This window comes from Garra rufa, chromosome 11, assembly GCF_049309525.1.
Source record: "Garra rufa chromosome 11, GarRuf1.0, whole genome shotgun sequence".
Lineage (NCBI taxonomy): Eukaryota > Metazoa > Chordata > Actinopteri > Cypriniformes > Cyprinidae > Garra > Garra rufa.
Window position 1 is genome coordinate 5,906,196 of NC_133371.1, and position 25,734 is coordinate 5,931,929.

General features: G+C 35.0%; 1 protein-coding gene across 2 annotated transcripts in view; it reads left to right on the forward strand.

The window, feature by feature from the left end:
* Positions 1–25,734, forward strand: part of vaspb (vasodilator stimulated phosphoprotein b) — a 75,452-nt gene that overhangs the window by 24,813 nt on the left and 24,905 nt on the right. For both annotated transcript variants that reach the window (XM_073850614.1, XM_073850615.1), the window contains exon 2: positions 21,193–21,364. In XM_073850614.1, the coding sequence (XP_073706715.1) occupies positions 21,193–21,364 (172 nt within the window). The remainder of the gene's footprint in view (positions 1–21,192; positions 21,365–25,734) is intronic.

Consider the following 25,734-nt stretch of genomic DNA (forward strand, 5'->3'; position numbering starts at 1 on the left):
GACAGATGCGAAGAAATTTAATAGCACTATATTAGCACCAAAAGAAAAAAGAAGAAAAAGTTGATCTGTGTGGCATCACTTCTAGGGGTGGGCGATATTTTTCATCTTTTGAACGGTGACGGTATAATATCACTGTATTACTTTTTTGGTACATTTTGGGAGGAGTAGCCTGTCCTGTCCCTTTAATATGTGAATAAAGTTAATATTTTTATAATATAAGTAGTAAATGGTAGGTAACCTTATCAAAAAGAGACATGGGAGAGCATTCTCAACATATTTATTTTGCAAAAAACCTAAAGATCTTACGTAACAGTGTACAACAAAACAAAAAATATTTTTTATTGAAAATTAATTTCTGCAATATTTGAAAACCTTTAAATAACTGGGGGAAATCAACCGATGGCAACAGTTTAAAAGTAGACCAATTCTGTAGGGAAAAGGCGGACTTGGCAACCCTGCATCCAACGCGAGCTGCTGGAGTTAATAAAGTCATTGCACACATGAGTACGACATTTTCGTCCGAGATTTTTGCACATAAAAAAAAAATGCAGGTTATGTTAATCGAGTTTACACACTGCCTCTGAAACTTTCGTCCATCATAAAAAAAATTCGGTTTGATTTTCTGCATTTTCGCATCCATAATAAGCATTTTGATAAGGATGGCGAATATGAGAACTAAAATAACGCATACGAAAATCGGACTCAGTGTACAATGACATTTAGATTTGAATGATCACGGGTCGAAAGTAAAGAGAGATGACACAAATTAGGGATGTTAACCGATGACCGTTTGACCGGTGGTTGACCGTATCAACGTTAACCGGTCAAAGTTGTCGGTAGTCGGTTAAAAAAAAAAGTGCCGGTGCGTCTTTTACGCATTCTGAAGGTGCCTGTTTTATCCATTGGTTTTATCATGTTGCAGTCTATTAGGCAACATTCCGCATAAGATGGGCTTAGATTTGGAAATACATTACATCTACATTTCAGTGGTAACCGATAAGGTGATGATGATCATCATCTTTCTTTATTATGGTTAGCACTACCTCAACTAAATCGGCGTCTCTTCGGAGCTGTCATTTTCTTAAATGAGCCGTGGCAATGTTTCAAATGAGCTTCTAACCTAGACAAACGCCTTTATTTTCAAAGCGATCACCTTGTACCCAAACCATTTGAAACTAAGGAGCCATTTGTCCTACGATTACATACAACAAGCTCTTCGGCGCCGCGTTTGCGGGACTCATGTTTCGCGCTGTAGGGGATTTTAAAAAAAGTGACGTGAGTGGCAGTGTGTGTGTGTGTGTGTGTGTGTGTGTGTGTGTGTGTGCGGGAGGCAGAGCGGCAGAGAGAGGCCGCGATCACACCGAACGCGTTTTTGCAGATGGAGGCGCCTCTTTTGAATGGTTTTCTGTTGGCAGTGAGCGTTCTACGCGCTGCTTATGCGTCCCAGGCGCCTCGCGTTTTCACCGCCTGCTGCGCCTCGCGTTTTTGCAGGAGCGCTCTGAGCGCGTGAAGTTGAAAAAAAAAAATCAACTCTGACGGTGCGTTCACACTACAGCGTCAAATCCACGCTCAGTGCCGCTAGCAACGCTACAACGCCACTGCTTTGGGGAGTGTCTAATTTAGGGCTGAGCACACCTCTGAAAAACAATGTTCACACCCTATTTACGTTCCATTGTCTTCTTTTAACGGCGGTTCGAAAACTAAACTGTAGCATATAATGAAAACATGCAAAGTACATTTACTTTTGCTTGACTTTTTCAATAATATGTGATTTCAACTCAGTAATCCACCAGTTTCAGAAACACGCGTCATAATCTTGCCTTGCCTACTCTTCACAGCGATTGGTTGTCGCCGGCGTTTTGCGCTCGAAATTTGCATAAAGTTGAGGAATGCCCAACCTTTTGACGCTCTCAGCCGCTCTCAACGCTTTCTCCGCAACGCTTCCAATCCCAAAATGCACCACGCGACCGTTTACGCTCAACTTCCATATGAATGAACTGAAAACGCTCGCTTCGCCCCGCTCGCTACGTGCCAGTGTGAACGCACCGTGAGCGGAAAAACGCCCAACGTCATTCGCGTTCTTTTCCATTGTCCAATCGAATGAATGGAGAGGCGGGCCTTCTGTTGTGGTGACGGAATTTTACGGTTGCTTAAAAAGTCCGGAGACTGCAAGAAATAGAGGAGAAACCTTTTGTGTCTATCGTGGGTAACCCGGAGCTGTATTATTTAGGGTTTATGACAGTTTACTTAACAGCATAAAACTAAGATTTTAGAGCGCTCGCGCTATAATCCTTTGATTTGACTGACAGGACAGCTGTTTTGGTCGTTGCTTAGCAACATAAAAAAAACGCAGCACGCTCTTTTATTAAAAGTCACCAAAAAAACTAAACTAAAGACGCGTTCGGTGTGATCGCGGCCAGATGTGACAGAGTTGCGAAATTGCAGGCGCGGCTGGAAATGGCTGTTATTTCAAATAGCGTACCATATTTTAAACTAATCGGTTAACCGGTTTCAACCGGCTAATGAGGCTCGGTGGTCGGTCAAGAAATTTTTTAGTTTTCGCCATCCCTAACACAAATAGACTGGAGGATTTGCTGCAATCTTGTACTCACTGACAAATATCTGTCATAAGATGTGCTGCTCCCTTTACACAGAGTGTGCGTTATCGCAAAATCGAAAGTAAACGTAAACAGCGCGAGCACTCATTTAAAAGCGATTTCTATACCCTGCATATTGAACCCTGCATATGTTTTACTTTTTTATTTACAACAAGATATATAGTATAAGGACAGGTATTCAGACCACAACTGAACGTTTGAAGAAAATGTAATGCCTTATCATTTAGAATTAGCTATTATTGATGTAAATGCAGCTGTTCGAGGCACATAATTGATTTATTACGGTATTGACGGTATTAGAAAATCCATGTCGTGGCGCAGTGTCACACCGGTGCTGACTATGACACCGGTGTACCGCCCAGCCCTAATCACTTCCATAGACAAGGCTGCCCTGGATATGGAAACCTAGACAAAATTGTGATTTCCACGTTTAGACAATTTCATTTGACTCATTGGATGATTAAATGGTTTCACAAAAAGCAAGTAATAAATGACTAAGCTAAACTAAATAAATAAAAAAAAAGATATAAATAAAAAAATAGACGATAAGCACACCGAAAGTCCGAATTTTTTTTTGTATTTGTCATCCTTTCCTATCGAAACGCTTGCTACGGATGCAGAAAAACAAACCTGGTCCGAACTTTTTTTTTAATGACAGATGATAATTTTTGAAGGGAGTCTGAAATTGTCGTCTGAAATTTGTGCAGGTTAAAAAATAAATATGACCTCACGTTGTGTCAATCAAGTTTACACACTGCTTCGGAACTTTCGTCTATCATAAAAAGTTCAGATCAGGCTTGATTTTCTGCGTTTTCACATTCGCATTTTGATAGGAAAGGATGACGAATACAGAAATAGCGAAAAAACGCATACGAAAGTTTCAGACCTAGTGTGCAGTGACATTAAAGGAACACTCCACTTTTTTTGGAAATAGGCTCATTCTCCAACTCCCCCGAGTTAATAAGTTGAGTTTTACCGTTTTGAAATCCGTTCAGCCGTTCTCTTGTTCTGGCGATATCACTTTTAGCATAGCTTAGCATAGATCATTGAATCCTATTAGACCAATAGCATCATGTTCAAAAATGACCAATGAGTTTCGGTATTTGTCCTATTTAAAACTTGACTCTTCTGTAGTTATATGATATTACTGCGCCTGCTGCATCCATTTTACGGCAGCATACTTCCTTGACTATTATGTCAGAATTGGAGTGTAGTTTATTATTATTATTAATTTTTATTTTATTAATTAATTCACCCAAACATAATATCAAGACAAGTGGCACAGACCAAATGGCACATGTGGTCATGTGTGAATCAGGTCTCCCAGAGAAGCTATCCAAACCTTATATAGGGAGCCTGTAGACATATGGACAAGATACTTAATACAGTAGAAACAAAATTCTAAAACAAAAAAGAACAAACATACAGACAATAATATCATACAAAAATCACAATTACTAAGTAGAACACACAAGAAGAATCAAGACAATGCTTTTGGATCTACTGTAGTCTAGGTAGGCAATTGAAAAGGCTATGGATATAAACGTAAAAGTTCCTTCTTTAGTGATTTCTTAAAGATGGATACGGATTTCAACACCTTACGCTTAAAAGTTCCTAATCTTATCAGCCGAGAAAATCACAGCTTTACATTTTCTGCCAGTTTTAGTACACGATATAACTACAGAAGAGTCAAGTTTTAAATAGGACAAATACCGAAACTCATTGGTTATTTTTGAAGGCGATGCTACTGGTCTCATAGGATTCAATGATCTATGCTAAGCTATGCTAAAAGTGATATCGCCAGAACAGGAGAACGGCTGAATGGATTTCAAAACGGTAAAACTCAACTTATTAACTCGGGGGGGGGAGTTGGAGAATGAGCCTATTTCCAAAAAAAGCGGAGTGTTCCTTTAAGCGTGATTGACACAACATGAGGTCGTATTTATTTTGTAACTTGGGAAATTTTTTGGACTTTTTGGATTTTTTGCAATGATATTTAGATGTGAGTAGCCAAATAGTTTCTGATTCCCATGGACCCATGATGTCCTGCAAAGTTTCTCTCACCTGCCTGTATTTTTCCACCCAGCAAACACATTTATTTTGTGGCAACGTCTGTGCAATATTCCATTTTTACAAAGGCAATGTCACAGTCTATGTGTTTACAACATTGTAACAACGTAGAAATGTAAGATGCGAAAGGGTGAAGAGAATATGGTGGACAGGTGAAAACAGTCCAAGAAAGATCAACAAAAATGACCTTTTTATAATCTGAAGGACCTTCTTTCGCACACAGAACCTTTTGTGAAACAGAAAGGTTCTTCAGATGTTAAAGGTTCTTTATGGAACTATTTAGCCAAAAAGGTTCTTCTATGGCATCGTGAAGTACCTTTATTTTTAAGAGTGTTTCCTGGCTTGAAGAAGAATAACGGCCCAACGGTCTGTTAAAATTTAAAATGCGATTCGAAACAGTGAGGAATAATGTCGTACAGTGGTTGTCCAGACAGCTTAAGCACAACCTTCAGAGATGGCTCTGAACCGTGGTGGAATGGCAACATTGTGACAACCCGAATGACACAATGTAGAAACAACAACCTTTCAGCCATGTTGGTACAACGTTGCTGAAAGGTTGGCTACGTTGAGGCAACGTTCTCTGTTGGGTGATTGAACCGAATCATTTAAACTGTTGATTTATTCAGGAACGAAACACGATTGTGTTTCTCAAAGACGCAAAACAGTGCTGTGGCTGTGTTTGGAATGATTTTTGTTCACAAAATTAAGCACAAACAGCAAATATACTGTCTAAAACGTAAGTCTTTTAAAATTAACTTCTTGTTTATTGAACCGTTGTATCACTTTGTAGTCAGATTTGTAGTCATGCTGGTTTTTGAAGGAAAAAACAGAACTCTTTGTGCAATATTGATTAACTATATGAAATTATATAAATGTATACATTTTCTGCACCATATCTTGAATTATGCGATCAATCTAAATGCATTTTAATAGACTTCATCACGTAATGTAACTTTATGCATGCACTCTGTAGATGTTTTGTTTGCTTTTTGCAGTATATTCGATAATGTGAAATCAAACGTCGTTAAAACAATAATTACGATATTATCGCAGAAGATATATTGCATACTAGGGGTGTGCGATATGACGATTTTTGATCGTGGACGATTAAAATGTCTCCACGATCTGCTTTTGAATAAATATCGTAGTATTGTGCTACAGTGTGTCTCCGTCTTAATATACTGGACATTCACTCACGGGACACTGCACTTATTCATATTCGCGATCACAAAAGTACATTTGAATGTGCTTCAAAGTCTTGCCGGTAAAATAACGCCATTTGGTCCGCGCGCTGTTCTGGCATGCGCTTCATGAGCGCGTAAACCTGAAGCACGTGCGCTAAAAGCCTGTCAAACAGCACCTGATTACTAAACTGAGCTATCTTTCGCGTTTAATTTGCTTATACGGTCAAAAACAAGCAAGGATTACATATAAAAACAGTCGGTTGTCTAAAGTGAAAGTAAACAGTTAAGAGAAAAACGGATGCGCGCCTGTATAGATGCGTGCAGCTCTGCAACAGAGCTAAACATGCTGTCGATTGTCATTAAAGTGACAGTACACCCAAAAATGTTGTCACTCACATGTCCTAAATCTCTATTAATTTTTTTTCTTGTGCTTAACACAAAAGAATATATTTTGAAGAATGTGGGTAACAGTAGCTGGTCCCCACTGACTTAAAATAAATAAATAAAATATATGGAAGTAACTGGGGACCCAGCAACTGTTTGGTTACCCACATTATTCAAAATAAGTTTTATGTTCAGCATGTTTTATGCTTAAAAAAAATGCGAGAGTGAGTAAATGATGACAGAATTGTAATTTTTGGGTGATGATACACTAATAAAACAAAACACAAAGGAAAATCACTCACTGCTCTTGACTGAAGAACTTCAATACAGTTGCTTTAAATGTTGCTTCCATGTATAATTTATGTTTATTTATAAATTTCTTGAATGCTACTGATAAATACATGGACTGTACCTGAAAATTAAAGCACTGTTTGTTTTATTTGTATAGTATGTGTATTTGTAACATGTAGCTTATCTTTGTTCTTATTTTTTTAAAACAAAGAAAATAATGACGAAGATTTTTTGTCTTCGCCCACTTTGGCTTAAATATCTGCCATTCTTTTTATTTTATATTTTGTTACCTTGTAAGGTTTTGGTTTTAAAATAGAAACATTAATTTGGCTGTACTACTCAGACAACTTGTAAAAAAGTAAAACCAACATGACAAAGAATCGTGATAAAATCGTGAATCGTGATATTTCTTGAAAAAATCGTGATATGATATTTTTACCATATCGCCCAGCCCTATTGCATACCCCTAGTTATGACGTAACCTAAAGGCCATTGGCTTTTCTTTTGGTTATTTCAGCTATTTTAGATATTTTGTAAAAGCCCTGACACTTAATTCCTTGTTTCTGATTCGCACTGTAGAAAGTGCATTATTTTCTTTTCACTAATTTATTTCTCAGTCAATGCAAGTGCTTTTGTTTTAGGTTAAGTGCGGCAGTCATGGACAGCCTGAGATAAATTGGTCTGGTGTCCTGAGATGTCTGGGGCCTGACTTCAGCGTTGGCCATGGCTCTCGCCGTTCTGTTGCGGATCAGCGTGTCTGGACCAGACGCTTCATCCCCAACAGATCTCCAGTAATGGATCGCATTTGCTGCATTATTAACTCCAAGAATTTTATATTAAATTTGTCTTTTTGGTTCTTTAACTCAGTCCGCTTGATATTAACTGCAAGCGCCCCTGGAGTTTTCCTGATGAGCGTGTTAGAACAACAGAGAGAGGAATGATTGGCTGCCTCCCTCGGTTTCCCTGAGAAGGGGGGGCTCTCCCAGGAAAATATCTGTCAGGGGGGGATATGCTCCAACCTGTAAAAGGAATTAAGAGCAAAAACCGACTGCCGTGTTTGATCGGCCAAATATGGCCATGTGGAGTGCCAGCCAGGGATTTGAAGGAGGAGGAATGTGTTTGTTCTGTCGCTGCTTCAAAGAGCTTTCGCTGAATGTTGAGGAAGTAGAGTCTTAGGCTCCGATCACACCGAACGCGTCTTTTAGTTCTAAAAACGCGAGGTGCACAGCACTGCCTTTTTTGGTGACTTTTAAAAAAAGAGCAGTGTGCTGCCGTTTTTTTTTTTTTTCTTTTATGTTTCTAGGCAACGACCAAAACAGCTGTCCTGTCAGTCAAATCAAAGGATTATAGCGCCAGCGCTCTCAAATCTTTGGATTTTGCTGTTAATTAAAATGTCATATTAGCTGAAACCCTAAAAAAAACAGCTCTGGGTTACCCACGACAGACACAAAAAGTTTCTCCTCCATTTCTTGCAGTCTCCGGACTTTTTAAGCAATGGTAAACTTTCGTCACCACAACAGAAGGCCCGCCTCTCCATTCATTTGATTGGACAATGGAAAAAACGCGAATGACGTCAGGCGTTTTTCTGCTCAGAGTTGCTTTTTTTTTTCAACCTCAGGCGCTCAGAGCGCTTCTGCAAAAACAGAAAAGGCGCAGCAGGCGGCGAAAACGCAAAGCGCCCGGGGCGCATAAGCAGCGCGCAGAACGCTCAATGCCAACAGAAAACCATTCAAAAGAGGCGCCTCTCACTGCAAAAACACATTCGGTGTGATCGGGGCCTTAAAGAGCTAGATCACTCATAAATGAAAATGTTGTCATTTGTTGCTCACACTCATATAACTTCAAACCTGTATGATGTTCTTTCTTTTGTGGAACACAAAAGGTACATTTTCTGGAATGTCCTTGCCTTTGTTTTCCAGTGAAAGTGAATCATGTTTGATGTTCACATCTAATGGCTCAAGATTGGATCTGATTCTGAACGTTAACTTAAAAGAGATCAAATTGAAATGAGTTTAATAATGCTTGTTTTGTCTATTAGAGTTTGACAGCCTATTCTGTTTCTTTAGCCTAGGGTTGTGCGAAATGACTGTTTTTAATCGTGGATGAATAAAATGTCTCCACGATCTGCTTTTGAAAAAGTATCATAGTATTGTGCTACAGCGTGCCTCCGTCTCAATATGCTCACGGGACTCTCGCGATCACAAAAGTACATTATTTGCATGTTACATTTTACATATAAACACAGTTGGTTATGTATAAAGTGAAAGTAAACTTTGAGAGAAATATGGATGCGCGCCTGTAGATATTAGATGCGCGCAGCTCTTAAAGCCACAGAACTAAACATGCTGCCGATTGTCATTAAAGGGACAGTTCACCAAAATTAACTCGCATGTTGTCCCAAACCTCTATTTATTTTTTTCCTGTGCTAAACACAAAAGAAGATATTTGGAAGAATGTGGATAACAGTAGATGGTCCCCATTAACTTTGATAACAAATCAAATACTATGGAAGCAACTGTTTGGTTACCCACATTCTTCAAAATAAGTTTTATGTTCAACATGTTTTATGTTTAAAAATAAGTAAATGATGATAGAATTGTAATTTTTGGGTGATGGTAGGCTAATAAAATACAAAACACAAAGGAAAATCACTCACTGCTCTTGACTGAAGAACTTTAATACAGTTGCTTTAATAAGAGTCAATGTATAATTTTATGTATATAGTGTTTTATTTGTTAATTCAATTTCTTGAATGCTACTGATAAAAACACCTACTGTACCTGAAAAGTTCTTGCCAAATTCTGCCATAATTTTCTCACCCTCATGTTAACCCCCCCCCCCCCCCCTTGTAAAATATGACGAAATTGGGAAGAACAGTGAGTTTCAATTTATAGACAAAAAAAGTTTTGGTTTTAAACATGTGTTCAACAGAAGAAAGTAAGTCATTCATGATTGGAATAACATGACATGTAAGTAAATGATGGCAATATTGCATGTGTTTTTGCATACATTTAACAAGTTAAGATCTTTTTCCAAGCCATCATCTTCAATATAAAGAATCAAATTACATTGTATGTTTTTACTTAAGCAAAATGACCCTGGAATGAATATCTGAAAAAACTATCTAAACCATCCAAATGGTTATCTGCAAAAAAAAAAAAAAAAAAGTGGGCTTTCTTGGATGAACTGCTCTCTTCAGGTCCTTCCACAACATTTCTGTTGGTTTCAGATAAAGTCTGTGGTAAGGACTTAACAAAACATGACATTCTTCTGTTTTAACCATGCAGCTTTCCCAAGAATTTTCCATTATTTCCAATTAAATGCTGTGCTTTTAGCGATTTGCTTGTTGCGTTTCTGTCATAAACTCCTGAACACTAACTGTAGCCATTGCTAGAAGCCTATAGATTCTTAGATATTACTGTGGACTATTTCATATCTTGCTCTTAGAGGGTTTTTGTTGGATGACCACTCTGAGTAACAGTGGTGTTGAATGTTTTCCAGTTGTACATTATGGACCTCAAACTCTTTACAAAACGCTTGAAATCTTTGCCCATCTGACCAACTCTTTTGACTGGGATATGGCAGATCTGTTTGCAACTGGTATGCATTTCTATCAATCCAATCCCAAGTGGATAAGACTAAATATACAAGTATAAAGGGCGTCTGAAAAGTTTTGAGATTGTCTATTTTCATTAGTCAAAAGTGGGTGTTTTGTGAGAAAGCAAGTTCAAGCTTCAGTGCATTCTACAGAAACTCATTGATTGGGGCTTTAAATTGATTTTCCTCCAAGGGATGAAAAAAGCCACTTGGAATAGTTTTGCTTTGAGACACAGAGGAAAAAGCCAATATGAAGTGTTAGGGTGACTCTTGCATGATTCAGTACTTCTTACAGAGACTCTAAAAGCTGTAGCCCACAGCACTTCGGACAACAAGCTGAGACTTGTGAGAGAGGAGAGACAAAGAGAAAAGTTACCGTAACTAGAGCAAAGCAAGCTCTGTAGCTTTGACAGGCATCGAGAGTTTCCTTAAAATGACCAATTAAACTATTTAGCCTTGCTTAAAATTGGGTTTGGATTTATTTATTTTGGTCATTACAAACGAATGAGTCAATGTACTTTCTAAAAGGAAAAAAAAAATAGATTTAACAAACTCCAGATTTATTTGTGACAGTAATGCTGCGATCTTGCAACTTATATGTGACCCTGGACCACAAAACCAGTCATAAGGTTAAATTTGACAAAACTGAGATGTATACATCAATGAAAGCTCAACAAATAAGCTTTCTATTGATGTATGGTTTGTTAGGATAGGACAATATTTGGCCGAGATACATCTATTTGAAAATCAGGAATCTGAGGATGCAAAAAAATCAAAATGCTGAGAAAATCACCTTTAAAGTTTTCCACATTAAGTTCTTAACAATGCATATTACTAATCAAAAATTACATTTTGATATGTTTACAGTAGGAATTTTACAAAAAATCTTCATGGAACATGATCTTTACTTAATTTCCTAATGATTTTTGGCATAAAAGAAAAATCATTCATTTTGACCCATACAATGTATTTTTGGCTATTGCTACAAATATACCCCAGCGACTTAAGACTGGTTTTGTGGTCCAGGGTCACATATACTGTTTTTTTTTCTTCTTTAAACCGTAGTAATACTATTACTTGGATGTCTACCACGCAATTATAAAATCATATTTCTTGGAAGTATCTTGCTAACACCATTCAATCATTTCAATGTAATAATTAGGGTTAGTTCATGCTCAACAATGATGGTTCTTCAAGTACTAGGCTTGAACCAGCGACCTTTGTATTTTTCAGCCTTAAACCACTAAGCCACCTCACACACGTCCTCTTCACAAGAATGAAGAAGTGATTAGCAAAACCTTTATTTCCTGGCAGCATAATGCTGCTCTGTCTTTTAGTTAATATGGAAATGTGGTTAATGAAAAACATAGTGGCTCCTCTGGAAACTGACATCTGTGAGCCACAGCAGTGTAGCAAAGTAGTAGATTCTCTTGAAATAACTCTTTAACATTGGCCAGTAGAGAGGAAAATAAAATAATTGAATTAGAAAAAGGTTTTGGCCTGTATGTGGTGCATAAGATTTGTTTTATGTCATTTCCAGTAGCTTAGACATTTCAACATTATAGCTTCTCAGAATGCATTAGAAGTCCCTTACATGAGTGGAAAAGCAGATCTAGAATTTCAGCCATGGAAATAAGGGGTTTTCTCCAGTTCTCATTGTAAACAGGCACCGAAGATCCAAAAATGTAAGCATTTGGAAAGAACAGCCATAAAGACTTTGCAGGTCATTTTCATTTATAAATCAAATATAACCAAAAGCTAAAATAGTTGGTACCCAGTTTATGCTTTTCTAATGTAAGACTTGATTTTTTTTTTTGCCTTGTTTCCAGCCAGAATATCTAAAAAATTCTTAAATCAAGAAGGATTTTCTAGACGAGTAAAAGTTATTTTCTTGTTTTCAGAAAAAGTCCAAATTAAGTGAGTTTTTGCATAGAACAAGCAAAATAACTTGTCAGTGGGGGTAAGCAAAAAAAATCTTATTTCAAACAGAAAACAAGATTATTTTTTTCAAGATTATTTTTCGAAACTATTATTTTGACTCTTGATTTAAGAATTTTTAGATATTTTGACTGGAAACAAGACAAAAAATCTAAGCTAGAAAATATTTTTTTTGCAGTGTACCCAGTTTATTTCTACACTGCAAAAAATTATTTTTTTATGTAAGACTTGATTTTTTTTTGTCTCGTTTCCAGCCAAAATATCAAAAATTCTTAAATCAAGAAGGATTTTCTAGACGAGTAAAAGTTATTTTCTTGTTTTCAGAAAAAGTCCAAATTAAGTGAGTTTTTGCTTAGAACAAGCAAAATAATCTGCCAATGGGGTAAGCAAAAAAAATCTTATTTCAAACAGAAAACAAGATTATTATTTTTCTTACCCCATTGTCAGGTTATTTGGCTTGTTTCAAGCAAAAACACACCTAATTTTGACTTGTTTTTTCTGAAAACTAGACAATTATTTTTACTCGTCTAGAAAATCCTTCTTGATTTAAGAATTTTTAGATATTTTGGCTGGAAACAAGAAAACAAGTAGGAAAAGCATTTTTTGCGGTGTACCCAGTTTATATTTCTACACTGCAAAAAATGCTTTTCTTATGTAAGACTTGATTTTTTTTTGCCTTGTTTCCAGCCAAAATATCTAAACTCTTAAATCAAGAAGTAAAAGTTACTTTTTTGTTTTCAGAAAAAGTCCAAATAAAGTGAGTTTTTGCTTAGAACAAGCTAAATAATCTGCCAATCGGGTAAGCAAAAAAAATCTTATTTTGAACGGAAAATTAGATTATTTTTCTTACCCCATTGGCAGATTATTTAGCTTGTTTCAAGCAAAAATGCACCTCATTTTGACTTGTTTTTTTCTGAAAACGAAACTATTATTTTAACTCTTGATTTAAGAATTTTTAGATATTTTAGCTGGAAACAAGACAAAAAATCTAAGCTAGAAAAGCATTTTTTTTGCAGTGTACCCGGTTTATTTCTACACTGCAAAAAATGCTTTTCTTATGTAAGATTTGATTTTTTTTTGTCTTGTTTCCAGCCAAAATATCTAAAAACTCTAGACAAGTAAAAGTTACTTTTTTGTTTTCAGAAAAAGTCCAAATAAAGTGAGTTTTTGCTTAGAACAAGCAAAATAATCTGCCAATGGGGTAAGCAAAAAAATCTTATTTCAAACAGAAAATTTGATAATTTTTCTTACCACATTGGCAGATTATTTAGCTTGTTTCAAGCAAAAACGCACCTCATTTTGACTTGTTTTTTTTTTTCTGAAAATGAAACTAGAAAATCCTTCTTGATTTAAGAATTTTTAGATATTTTAGCTGGAAACAAGACAAAAAATCTAAGCTAGAAAAGCTTTTTTTTTTTTGCAGTGTACCCAGTTTATTTCTACACTGCAAAAAATGCTTTTATGTAAGACTTGTTTTTTTTATGTCTTGTTTCCAGCCAAAATATCTAAAAACTCTTAAATCAAGAAGGATTTTCTAGACAAGTAAAAGTTATTTTCTTGTTTTCAGAAAAAGTCCAAATTAAGTGAGTTTTTGCTTAGAACAAGCTAAATAATCTGCCAATGGGGTAAGCAAAAAAAAAATCTTATTTTGAACAGAAAAGATTATTTTTATTATACCATTGGCAGATTATTTGGCTTGTTTAAAGCAGAAATGCAACTCATTTTGACCTTTTTTTTTTCTGAAAATGAAACTATTAATTTGACTCTTGAATTAAGAATTTTTAGATAGTTTGACTGGAAAAAAGACAAAAAATCTAAGTGAGTAAAGCATTTTTTGCAGTGTATTTATACTGTTCAGTAATTGTTTGACCAGAGGACAGAGGAGTGTGAGCGTTTATTAAATTGTACTCAAACCTGGTAGAGAGTTAAAACTGTGTAAGCAAGACTTGACAGCTGATCTAAACAGCTATAAAGCATGACACATTCTATTGAGGGAAAGACCCTTCGAGTCCCATGAGTCTCTTGAGTTCACATTCTTTTCTTCTTTTGTCCAAACACTCATCTGCCAGTCTCTGTCGTATCTTATCCTCAGTGAGTCACTTGTAATTACGCTCTGACCATTCAGCCCTTAACTTCCTCCTTTGTGCCGTCGTGGAGCTGGAGAACCAGGTGAGCGAAGAGGAACAGAACGTATTTGAGACGTTAAAGGAGAGATGAAAGTTTGAGACACATTAGTGGGCTTGACTCTACTTGTTAGTGTTCAAGGGCAGCTGTCTGCACAGCCTTATACAGACAATTCTTCAGCTGTGCTTTGCAGTTTCCTGTTAACTCATTCATTACTAGGAAACTGGCAGCTTTTGGTTCGAAGGTGGAGTGTGTATTTTTAAAGTATGCTGTTATGCTGTTTAAACTGCTGATAATATCTAGAGATCTGCATACTTAAAGGTATAGCTCATCCAAAAATGAAAATGTGATGTTTATCTGCTTACCCCCAGGGCATTCAAGATGTAGGTGACTTTGTTTCTTTAGTAGAACATTTTTTTTTAACTCAAACTGTTGCAGTCTGTCAGTCATATAATGGCAGTCAATGGACTCCACGGTTTTGAGAGTAAAAAAAAAAACATACACAGGCTAAACCAAATTAAACCCTGTGGCTCATGATGATAAATTGAGGTGTTAACACACAAAACAATCAGTCTGTGGAAGAAACTGAACAGTATTAATATATTTTTTACCTCTGATCCACCGCAATGTCCAACTGTCCTGACTGCAAGTGTTTTTTTTCCCTTCAGATACCCAATTAAAAAGTGAAAAAGTACATAAATCAATGCCAGCAGGAATGAATAAATAGTGAATAAATACTATTTAGTTATTTTCAGTTTGTTATTTTTAGGTTTAAACAAAAATGCTGTAGATTCCTAAAATATGTGTTTTGTCTTTATTTTGACAGTTTGTCAAATAAATAAATTAATAATAAATAGTGTGATTTTAGTCCATGAAAAATGCCTTTAGCCCTACCTAAATGAAAACCTATGGGTATCAGGCAGAATTGTCCATTTAAATAAAAAGAAATGATTAACCATCCATTATTGGTCAAATTAAAAATCATTTTTTTAATATTATTTGTTGTTTTATTTTGCAGTATCTGCCAAAATTGAATGTTTTTGGCTATTATTAGATTTAAATTGGTACAATATGGCTTTACCTCAAACTTAAATAAATAAAAAATATAAATAAATGTCTGTGAGAATTTACGCAAAATCATTTACTGAGAAGAATGCAACTGTAAAATGTAGATTTTTCTGTATTCCCATTTTTGCATTGGGTCAAGAGGGAATAAACTTGTTCATGTTGTGAAATATATGAGATCTGTTTGCATTTGCTTAGTTGTATTACTAGTTAACAACTTTTTGAGCTTAGACCTTGAAAAAACACTGCAAAAAAGAAGGATTTTCTAGACGAGTAAAAATCATATTCTTGTTTTCAGAAAAAAACAAGTCAAAATTAAGTTAGCTTTTGCTTAGAACAAGAAAAATAATCTGCCAATGAGGTTTCAAACAGAAAACAAGATTATTTTTCTTACCCCATTGTCAGATTATTTAGCTTGATTCAAGCAAAAACACACTTCATTTTGACTTGTTTTTCTGAAAACAAGACCATAATTTGAACTCGTCTAGAAAATCCTTCTTGATTTAAGAATATAGATATGTATTAAGAATTAGACTTAGAATTAAACAAGACAAAAAATCGAAGTAAGAAAAGCGTTTTTTTTTTCTCCAGTGTAGTTGACAGATTATTGCAAGATTAGTGGAAAAGAGTTAAAAGAGTGAAAAAATGGGCAAATTTTATTATTTATTTATAATGTTTTATTTTGTAGTATCTGCCAAAATGTAATGTTTCTGGCTATTATTAGATTTAAATTGGCACAAAATGGCTTGAACTCAAATTTATGCAAAATGTACATTTTTCTGTATTCCCAATTTTGCATTGGGTCAAGAGGGAATAATCCTGTTCATGTTGTGAAATATATTAGACCTGTTTCATGTGTGCTTCATACAGTTTGCATTAGCTTCCCATCTGTCCATGAAGGCCATTGTTTATGTACAGTATGTGTGTGTCTGTGTGTGTGTGTGTGTGTGTGTGTGTGTGTGTGTGTGTGTGTGTGTGTCTCTTTCTCTTCATGAATAATTCACTGCGCACACTCAGTTTCGTCCCTAGTTCCAGCTCGGCCTTCCCATATTAAAAATGTATTTATTTCTCATAACAGTATGGCTAAACGTAAGCCAAGCTCATCCTCATCTCCCTCCTCCTTCACTTATCCTCTGTTTTTTTCTTCTTCTGTGATTTCTGTTATCCTGACTTTCCTTCCATCTGGTTAACCTAAGCTCCCCTTCAAATAGCAATCAACATCTGGGCTCGAGGAGTAGTGTGTGTGTGTGTGTGTGTGTGTGTGTGTGTCCAAACTCTGCAGACCTTACAGTCAGTCCTTATTCGGCATTTCTTGGAGCAGGAAGTGGGCTGTGGCTTCTGTGTGATGAAACGGGAAGAAAAGATTGTATCACGGTTTGGAAAAAAAAATAGGGAGAGAATGAGGAAAATAGACTTTAAAATACAAGCATTTGGACAATTTTATGTCACAGACATTTTTACTTCATTAAAACCTTTTCCCCTCTTTTTAAAATTTGAACACTGTTTATTAAAAACAATTTTAAAACAATTTTTTTGTTAATGCATTTTACAAATAGATTTTACCCTTCTCCCAGTAGCCAGATCTTGAATTTGAAAATCCATTTATATATGGGTCAAAGATGTTAAGTTTTCCTCATTTTACAAAATTTACAAAAGTGATTTTATGTGCATAGAAAGCACATTAAATGTAAGTAAAGTGTCTACTTTTAAGGTTTCAAACTTTTTTGGAGAATAACATGTCAGAATTTGGTTGAAATAATGTTACATTGTCATTCAGTGTAACACAATATTTATGTAAAAATTCAAACAACATGTTTATTCTGAGTTGTGCATATTAAAATATATAAAAAATTAAGGAGCATATTACATTTTATTGTGTTTTAAATGAGTAAAACATTCTTACTGACAAATGGGCAAAATGTAGGTTAGTGGCAAATTTTACAAATTAGTATTTGGGGTGAAAGTAATACGTCCTTTAAAACTTAATAAATTGATTTTTGTTGTAAATATGCCTGACAAGATTGATACACTGAATGACATTTTAGTGGGTCTTCTGTAAATGCAGGAAAAATGTATGATATTTATTTTTTGCTTAGAAACACAAAACAAAAATGCAATGAAATTAAACAGAAAAAGTTTTAATTTTTTTTTTTTGGAAAAACAACAATTTAAAGCAGTAATGCACTAGTTGTTTTTATGCTTAAACCGCTTTACGTCTTTTTAAAAATTTAATACCGTTTATTTTTTAAAAAGTTGCTATTTTTTGTTAATGCATTTTACAAATAGATTTATTTTACCCTTATTCCGGCAGCCAGATCTTGACTTTGAAAATCCATTTATTTATATTAGTCAAAGATGTTAAAATGTCCACATTTTGCAAAATTTACAAAAGTGATTTTATGTCCATTGAAAGCACATTAAATGTAAGTAAAGTGTCTACTTTTAAGGTTTCAAATGTTTTTGGAGAATAAAATGTCAAAATATGGTTGAAATAATGTTACATTGTCATTCAGTGTAACACAATATTTATGTAAAAATTCAAACAACATGCTTATTCTGACTTGTGCATATTAAAATATAGAAATAAATAAGGGAGCATATAAAATTTTACTGACACTGAATGACATTTTAGTGGGTCTTCTGTAAATTCGGGAAAAATGTATGATATTTATTTTTTGCTCAGAACAACTAAAACAAAAATGCAATGAAAAGAAACAGAAAATGTTTTAATATTTTTTGGGAAAAACAACAACAATTTAAAGCAGTATTACACTTCTTGTTTTTATGCTTAAACCCTTTTTCATCTTTTGACCCATATATATTTTTCAGTGGGTTACTGAAAGGATTCGTTTAGCCAAATCGAAAACTCAGTCATTCAGTGTCAACTCAAATCAAATTTTGGATTTTGCTAATATTCATTCTGAAGAAAGATAGACATGTTTAGTGATGAAAGCCAAAATATAAATGTCATTACATTATGAAGAATTAGAATCTAAAATCATATTGTGATATCTTTAATACTTCTTGAGTTATAGGCAAGCTAACCTTGGAAAAAAAATATGTATGACACTCAGACTGGTGTGTTCAATGCAGTTGTCTTGACTGAAATAAATGAGAAACATCTCTGGTTTTAACGTTATTTGTTCATCAGACATTCCTCTTCAAAATAAAAGAAGTATTGTATTTTTTCAAACTGACCCACATTTGGTTTTTGACCACTGAAAATGTGTACATTTGAAAGACTTACTTCTGGAGCCATATTGAAGTTCCAATATCTCTAGAACCGAATCTTATAGGGCATTAAAAATAAAGATACCAAAGGGAAAGTTTGTTAAGACCCAATATCTAAAAGAACATTCCAATATCTTTAATACTTCCTGAGTAACAAGCATGCAGACTTTGGAGAAAAGCTTAAAAAGTGATGTTTATTCAATTTTGACTGGTAACCATTGGCACATAATGCAACAAAAATTGCAAAAGTCAACAGATTTTACTAATATAACTACCAGTCTATGTGTAAAAGTAAGATAATAATGCTGCCATCTTTCTGAAGTCATTTTTACCCCCCTGTAATCTGGTGAAAATTGCCATTTTGACCTCCCTCTACAAAATACTGTATTACTCAGTAAATATTCATCCATGACATTTAATATTTTGGCTTTCATCACTATATGTCTATCTTTCCTCAGAATAAATATTAGCAAAATCAAAAATTTGTGCCGGGGAAGTTTGGTTGATTTTACACGAAATGAAAATAAGCTTTTTGTATGGCTGATAAGTGTTTTTTTTTTTTTTTTTAACCAATATCAAATTACTTTTTTTATTATTATTATTTTTAGTAAATGTTATGTAAAATAAATGTGATCTCAGAAATTATGCATGTTTTTTTTCCCCTTTTTTATCTAGTGAAAAAAATGTACATTTTAGTTTAATAATGTTTTGTAAGATTTTTAGAAGATGTTATGATGCTAAATCAAATGTATGGAATATCTTCAAGCCATTTATTACCTGTTAACATCTTTTTGAGCATAGACCTGAAAATGAAATTTCCGTCTTCTGCTTCGGTAATTTTGAGCGAGAAAAAACACTGCAAAAAAGGCTTTTCGTACTTTGATTTTTTTGTTGTTTCCAGCCAAAATATCTAAAGATTCTTAAATCAAGAAGAATTCTTTAGATGAGTAAAAATTATTTTCTTGTTTTCAGAAAAAACAAGTCAAAATTAAGTGTTTTTGCTTAAAACAAGCATAATAATCTTCTAATCCTATTTCAAATAGAAACAAGATTATTTTTCTTACCCCATTTTTCAGATTGTTTTGCTTTTTGCAAGCAAAAACATACTTAATTTTGACTAGTTGTTTTCTGAAAACAAGATGATAATTTTTACTCGTCTAGAAAATCCTTCTTGATTTAAGAATATAGATATTTATTAAGAATTAGACTTAGAATTAAACAAGACATAAAATCTAAGTAAGAAAAGCATTTTTGCAGTGTAGTTGACAGATTATTGCAAGATTTGTGAAAAAAAAGTTAAAAGAGAATCTTATAGGGCATTATGCATTTCACACAGAAATCGCACAAAACAATCAAAGTCAAGAGTTCTAAACCAGTTGTGTGTTTGATATGATCTCAAATGTTTTATCAGTAAGATTCAGTAAAAAAAAAAGTAAATTAAATGGTTACATTTCTGTAAAAAATGACCAAACCAGTGTTGGGGGTAACGTTGAGTTACGTAATAATATGACTTTTTCCAAGTAACTAGTAAAGTAACGCATTAATTGACAAGAAAATGTCTGAGTTACTTTTTCAAATAAGTAACGCCAGTTACTTTTTCCCCTATTTATTGATTTAAAGCTCTCCTGTCCCTATGTTGAGAGAAATTGTGAGTAAGAATAAACATGAACGTGCAATAATTCATCTCACTCACTAAAAAAACAGATACAGTGTTCCTCAAAATGAATAAAAACTGTGAAATTCAATGCAAACCTGTAATAATTAAATATGTTAAATAATACAAATATCCTTTATGTAATCCCATTTTATTAACGTTTGATGATAATCTATTTGTTTTCCTTTTGTTTTATTGCTGAAGAGTTGACATTTTTTCTTCTGCGGTCTACTCTACAGACGTGAATTTACTTTTCTCTAAGCCTGAGGCTTTTGTTGTGAAAAGGCTTTTACATTTGACAAAAATAGAACTTTTTATATTAAAAACAAACAAGCAAGCCCTGGCCAGATTTAAAACGTAACACAAAAGTAACGTAACGCATTACTTTCCATAAAAAGTAACTAAGTAACGTAATTCGTTACTTTTTTAGGGATATTTTAATATTGTAATGCGTTACTTTTAAAAGTAACTTTATATAGTGTGATACTTTATAGGCCTCTATTGGCATTATATATTGGTCATCTTCCACCCTGCTCTTTAGGATGATTGCATTAGCCATTAAAATATCCAAATTGGTCAACCACTACTTACCCACATGTGAATACGGCAGATATACATCAAAACATAGCTGAGTAAATCACAGAATTTCTGTTGAAACTGTTCCTTTAAGAACTGGATGTGTTTGCATGTTTATGTGGGGGAATGTGAAACGCGGTCAGTTTGAAGTTTCTGGAACCTGCTTTCTCTCCTGAGCAGCGGAATGTTGAGCACTTCCTGTCTTTGTCTGCGCCTATTGTTGGTACTTGCTGGGCTTGTTTCGATCAGACAGACTTCTCCTCCTACCTCACACATTTCTAACCACACTTGTCCCTTTGTTCATTATTCCTCAGTGTCTCTTCCCCCTCAGTTTGTCTTTCTTTTCCCTGTAGCCAATGCCTGTTTCTCTTTTGCTTTTCTCTCTTTTATCGATCTGGTATGGTGATGCTGTAAATGTTTTTAAAGTCTCTCTCTCTCTCTTTTTCTTTTATATGTACAGTGAGTCAAGTATCTGTCAGGCACGGGCCACTGTGATGATCTATGATGATGGCAATAAGAAGTGGGTCCCGGCAGGCACGGGTCCCCAAGCTTTCAGCAGGGTCCAGATCTACCACAACCCCAGTAATAATGCCTTCAGAGTGGTGGGACGCAAGATGCAGACCGACCAGCAGGTAAACAGACTACAGTCAGCCGGAAGCAGCGTGGGGCTGCAACAAACAAACTGTTTTTCATTGAAGGTTACACTGCGGAGAGTTGACACATTCAGGGCAACAAGAAGAACTTTTCCTACAGCTCACACTTTAAAATAGTTTGCGACTGTTTTCAACAATTATTTTTTTCCACAGCTAAAAACCAGCATCACAATAGTGTGGTTTTTTTCATAATGTTGACCAAAAATGAAAAGAATTCATTTAGTGACCCTCATGCCAATTCAGAATTTAGTAGAATGTCTCTGCAGCTTTTCCCATGTTACAAAAGTGAGTGCATACTGGGATAATAAATGTATTTGCATATACAAGTGACCCCATCAAAATACCATTTAAAGGATTAGTTCACTTCCAGAACAAAAACGTACAGATAATTTACTTACCGCTTGTCATCCAAGATGTTCATGTCTTTCTTTCTTTAGTTGTAATGAAATAGTTTTTTGAGGAAAACATTTCAGGATTTCTCTCCATATAATGGACTTCAATGGTGCCCCCAAGTTTGAACTTCCAAAATGCAGTTTAAATGCAGCTTCAAATGGCTCTAAAAGATCCCAGCTGAGGAAGAAGGGTCTTATCTAGTGAAACGATAAGTTATTTTTTAAACAAATGTACATTTTATATACTTTTTAACCTCAGCTGCTTATCTTGTCTAGCTCTGCATGAGATCCTGGGTCAAGACAGTTCGGGTATGTTTAAAAACTTCCATCTCATTTTCTCCTCCAACTTTGAAATCATCCTACATCGCTGTTTTACTGTTTTTTTTTTATTTATTTTTATTTTTTTTGTAAAGGTGTTTGACCTTGTTTCCATGCTAAAACACTGTAAACACTGGGTCAGTACCTTTGCAGCAATATAGGACGGTTTGAAGTTGGAGTAGAAAATGAGATGGGAGTTTTTCAACATACCCTAACTGTATTGAACTGGAATACACAGAGTTCAGGCAGAGCTAGACAAGACATTTACATTTACATTTACATTTATTCATTTAGCAGACACTTTTATCCAAAGCGACTTACAATTGGGGATGCAACAAGTGATTCGTCCTAAGGAGGCAGGTCAACCTAGGAAGTGCTCAAAAATACCATATATCGGCATTGTTAGATAAGTACTGGATAGAAAGGGAAGATCAAGAAAAGAGAGAAGGTTTTTTTTTATTTTTTTTTTTTTTATTATTGAGTCAAATATTGTCGAAAGAGATGGGTTTTCAGAAGTCGCTTGAAGGCAGTTAGGGAATGTGCATTCCGGATATGGGAGGGAAGGTAGTTTATGGTTTATGGTAACAAGACGAGTGTTTGAGGTTAAATAGTATGTAAATTGTCCATTTTTACCAATCGTTTGGCTAGATAAGACCCTTCTTCCTCAGCTGGGATCATTTAGATCCCTTTGAAGCTGCATTTAAACTGCATTTTGGAAGTTCAAACTCAGGGGCACCATAGAAGTCCACTATATGGAGAGAAATCCTGAAATGTTTTCCTCAAAAAACATTTTTTCTTTACGACTGAAGAAAGACATGAACATCTTGGATGACAAGGGGGTGAGTACATTAATGGTATTTTTTTTTTTTTGTTCTGGAAGTGAACCTTTCCTTTTAACCATAAACTACAATTCATATCCATGATTTAGTTTTTCTTTACCCCCCTTTAAGCTTGGTTGACAGCAATAAGTTACATATTAAATTAAATTATAGATATATATACTGCTCTGTCTATCAAACTAAGTAATAGTATATCTTCAGACTATAGTGCACAAATTGTTTTTGAAGCTTAAAGGAGTAGTTCACTTCCAGAACAAAAATGTACAGATAATGTACTCACCCCCTTGTCATCCAAGATGTTCATGTCTTTCTATCTTCAGTCGTAAAGAAATTGTTTTTTGAGGAAAACATTTCAGGATTTCTCTTTATATAGTGAACTTCCAAAATGCAGCTTCAAAGGGCTCTAAACGATCCCAGCCGAGGAAGAAGGGTCTTATCTAGCAAACTGATCAGTTATTTTCGAATGTTTATACTTTTTAACCCCAAATGCTCGTTCTTGTCTCGTCATATGCATAGTTTGTGTAATCTGGGTCAATGCAGTTAGGGTATGTCGAAAAACTGTGAAATGTCATTTTCTTCCCCAACTTTTAAATCTGCATTGCTGCCGAAGAACCAACCCAGTGTTGACAAAGCGAACACACAAAGAAGATCAAACACCCTTTACAAAAAAAGGTAAAACAGCGTTGTAGGATGATTTTTAAGTTGAAAACGAGATAGGAGTTTTTAGACATACCCTAACTGTATTGACCTGGATTACATAGCAGAGACGGGACAAGATGAGCATTTGAGGTTACAAAGTATATAAATTGTCAATTTGTTTGACTAGATAAGACCCTTCTTCCTCGGCTGGGATGGTTTAGAGCTCTTTGAAGCTGCGTTTAAACTGCACTTTGGAAGTTCAAACTCAGGGCACCATAGAAGTCCATTATATGGAGAGAAATCCTGAAATGTTTTCCTCATTAAACATAATTTCTCTACGACTGAAGAAAGAAAGACATGAACATCTTGGATGACAAGGAGGTGAGTACATTATTTGTAAACGTCTTTAACATCTCCAGCCCTCATGCACTTTCATCGTATAGAAGTAAGCAGGCTGGACGTACTATTTAAACATCTGTCAGCTAATTTTAGGGGGAATATTTCTCCTAAGCTTAGAATATCATTTGTCAGTTTCATCATCACCTGCATCTTGAGTTCTCTCTTCCCCTCCCAGCGCTGTCGCCCTCTATACGCACAGACAGGAATGCTCCCCGGAGATGGCTACTAAAGTAGATGTTGTTTCCTGTAAGATAGCCAAACCATTTCCTGTGCCAGTTAGGCCCTCCTCCCCCATTCCCATGACTCTACCTCTTCTCAGTCCATCTGGCTGATTCCACTCACTCGGTTCTCTTTGTCTGAATGACTCAGTGACTTTTGTCTCTTTTGTTTCTATGTAGCGTCTGCTATTCTGTCAGTTTCTTTGAGGCATGGTCAACTTTTTTGGACGTTTTCTTCTTCTCTCTGTTCCCTTTCTCTCCTCCGCTCTACTTTGTGGAATTCATGATCGCAATACAAACAGAGAAAGGAGGTGTCAGCACATTCACTAAAGGCGAACGCTCGCAGACACACGCATCTCTCGTGCGCTCCGCAGAGGTGGAGCCATCTCCTGGACGATCTGTTAAACAAAGTTTGATTTCTGTTGGAATATGCAAATAAGTTTACAAATCTGTTTAAGCTTAAGCACTTTTAGGGCGGGTAGGAAAAAAGCTTTTTGCACATTCAAATGTATGTCAATCTAAGTCTAGTTTAAAACGTGTGACGAGTTCTTAGACATGTTGTTTTTGGATAGATTTTTTTCACATATATGCTGAGAAAAACACCTTGATGTAAATTGTTCAATTGCTAAAACCTGTTCACACTTGCATTCCATCTTCAAGGTTTTTTTTTTGTAAATGAACCTTGAAAATCCTGCATTTTTGTTTTCTTTCAGTTGCACTTTTTTAAACAAGAATGCATCTACATTTTTTAAAACCTGTGTTGTATTTTTTTTTTTTTTTTTTTTTAAATATGTGACCCTGGAGCACAAAACCAGTCTTAAGTCGCTGGGGTATATTTGTAGCAATAGCCAAAAATACATTGTATGGGTCAAAATTATTGATTTTTCTTTTATGCCAAAAATCATTAGGAAATTAAGTAAAGATCATGTTCCATGAAGATTTTTTTGTAAAATTCCTTCTATAAATATATCAAAATGTAATTTTTGATTAGTAATATGCATTGTTAAGAACTTAATTTGGACAACTTTAAAGGTGATTTTCTCAGTATTTTGATTTTTTTGCACCCTCAGATTCCAGATTTTCAAATAGATGTATCTCGGCCAAATATTGTCCTATCCTAACAAACCATACACCAATAGAAAGCTTATTTATTGAGCTTTCATATGATGTATACATCTCAGTTTTGTAAAATTTAACCTTATGACTGGTTTTGTGGTCCAGGGTCACATATAGTTGCTTCTACTTAAGTCCAAATAGCTACTAATATAATAATAAAAAAGCCTGATAATCTGAAAATATGTTCCTCTTAAGAGTTTAATTTAAGTATTAGTATTTTTGAATTGTTATAAATAATAAATAAACAATAGCAATTGATCAGGGCCCGTATTCACAAAACATCTTAAGACTAAAAGTAGCTCATAACTTGCCGATTTAGGAGAAAATCTGTAAAATAATAGGTGTGTCAGTCCTAAATTTAGAAGTATTTCACAGAGCATTTTGGCACTAAAACTAGCTCCTAAATCTGTGAAATGTTAGGAGAAGTG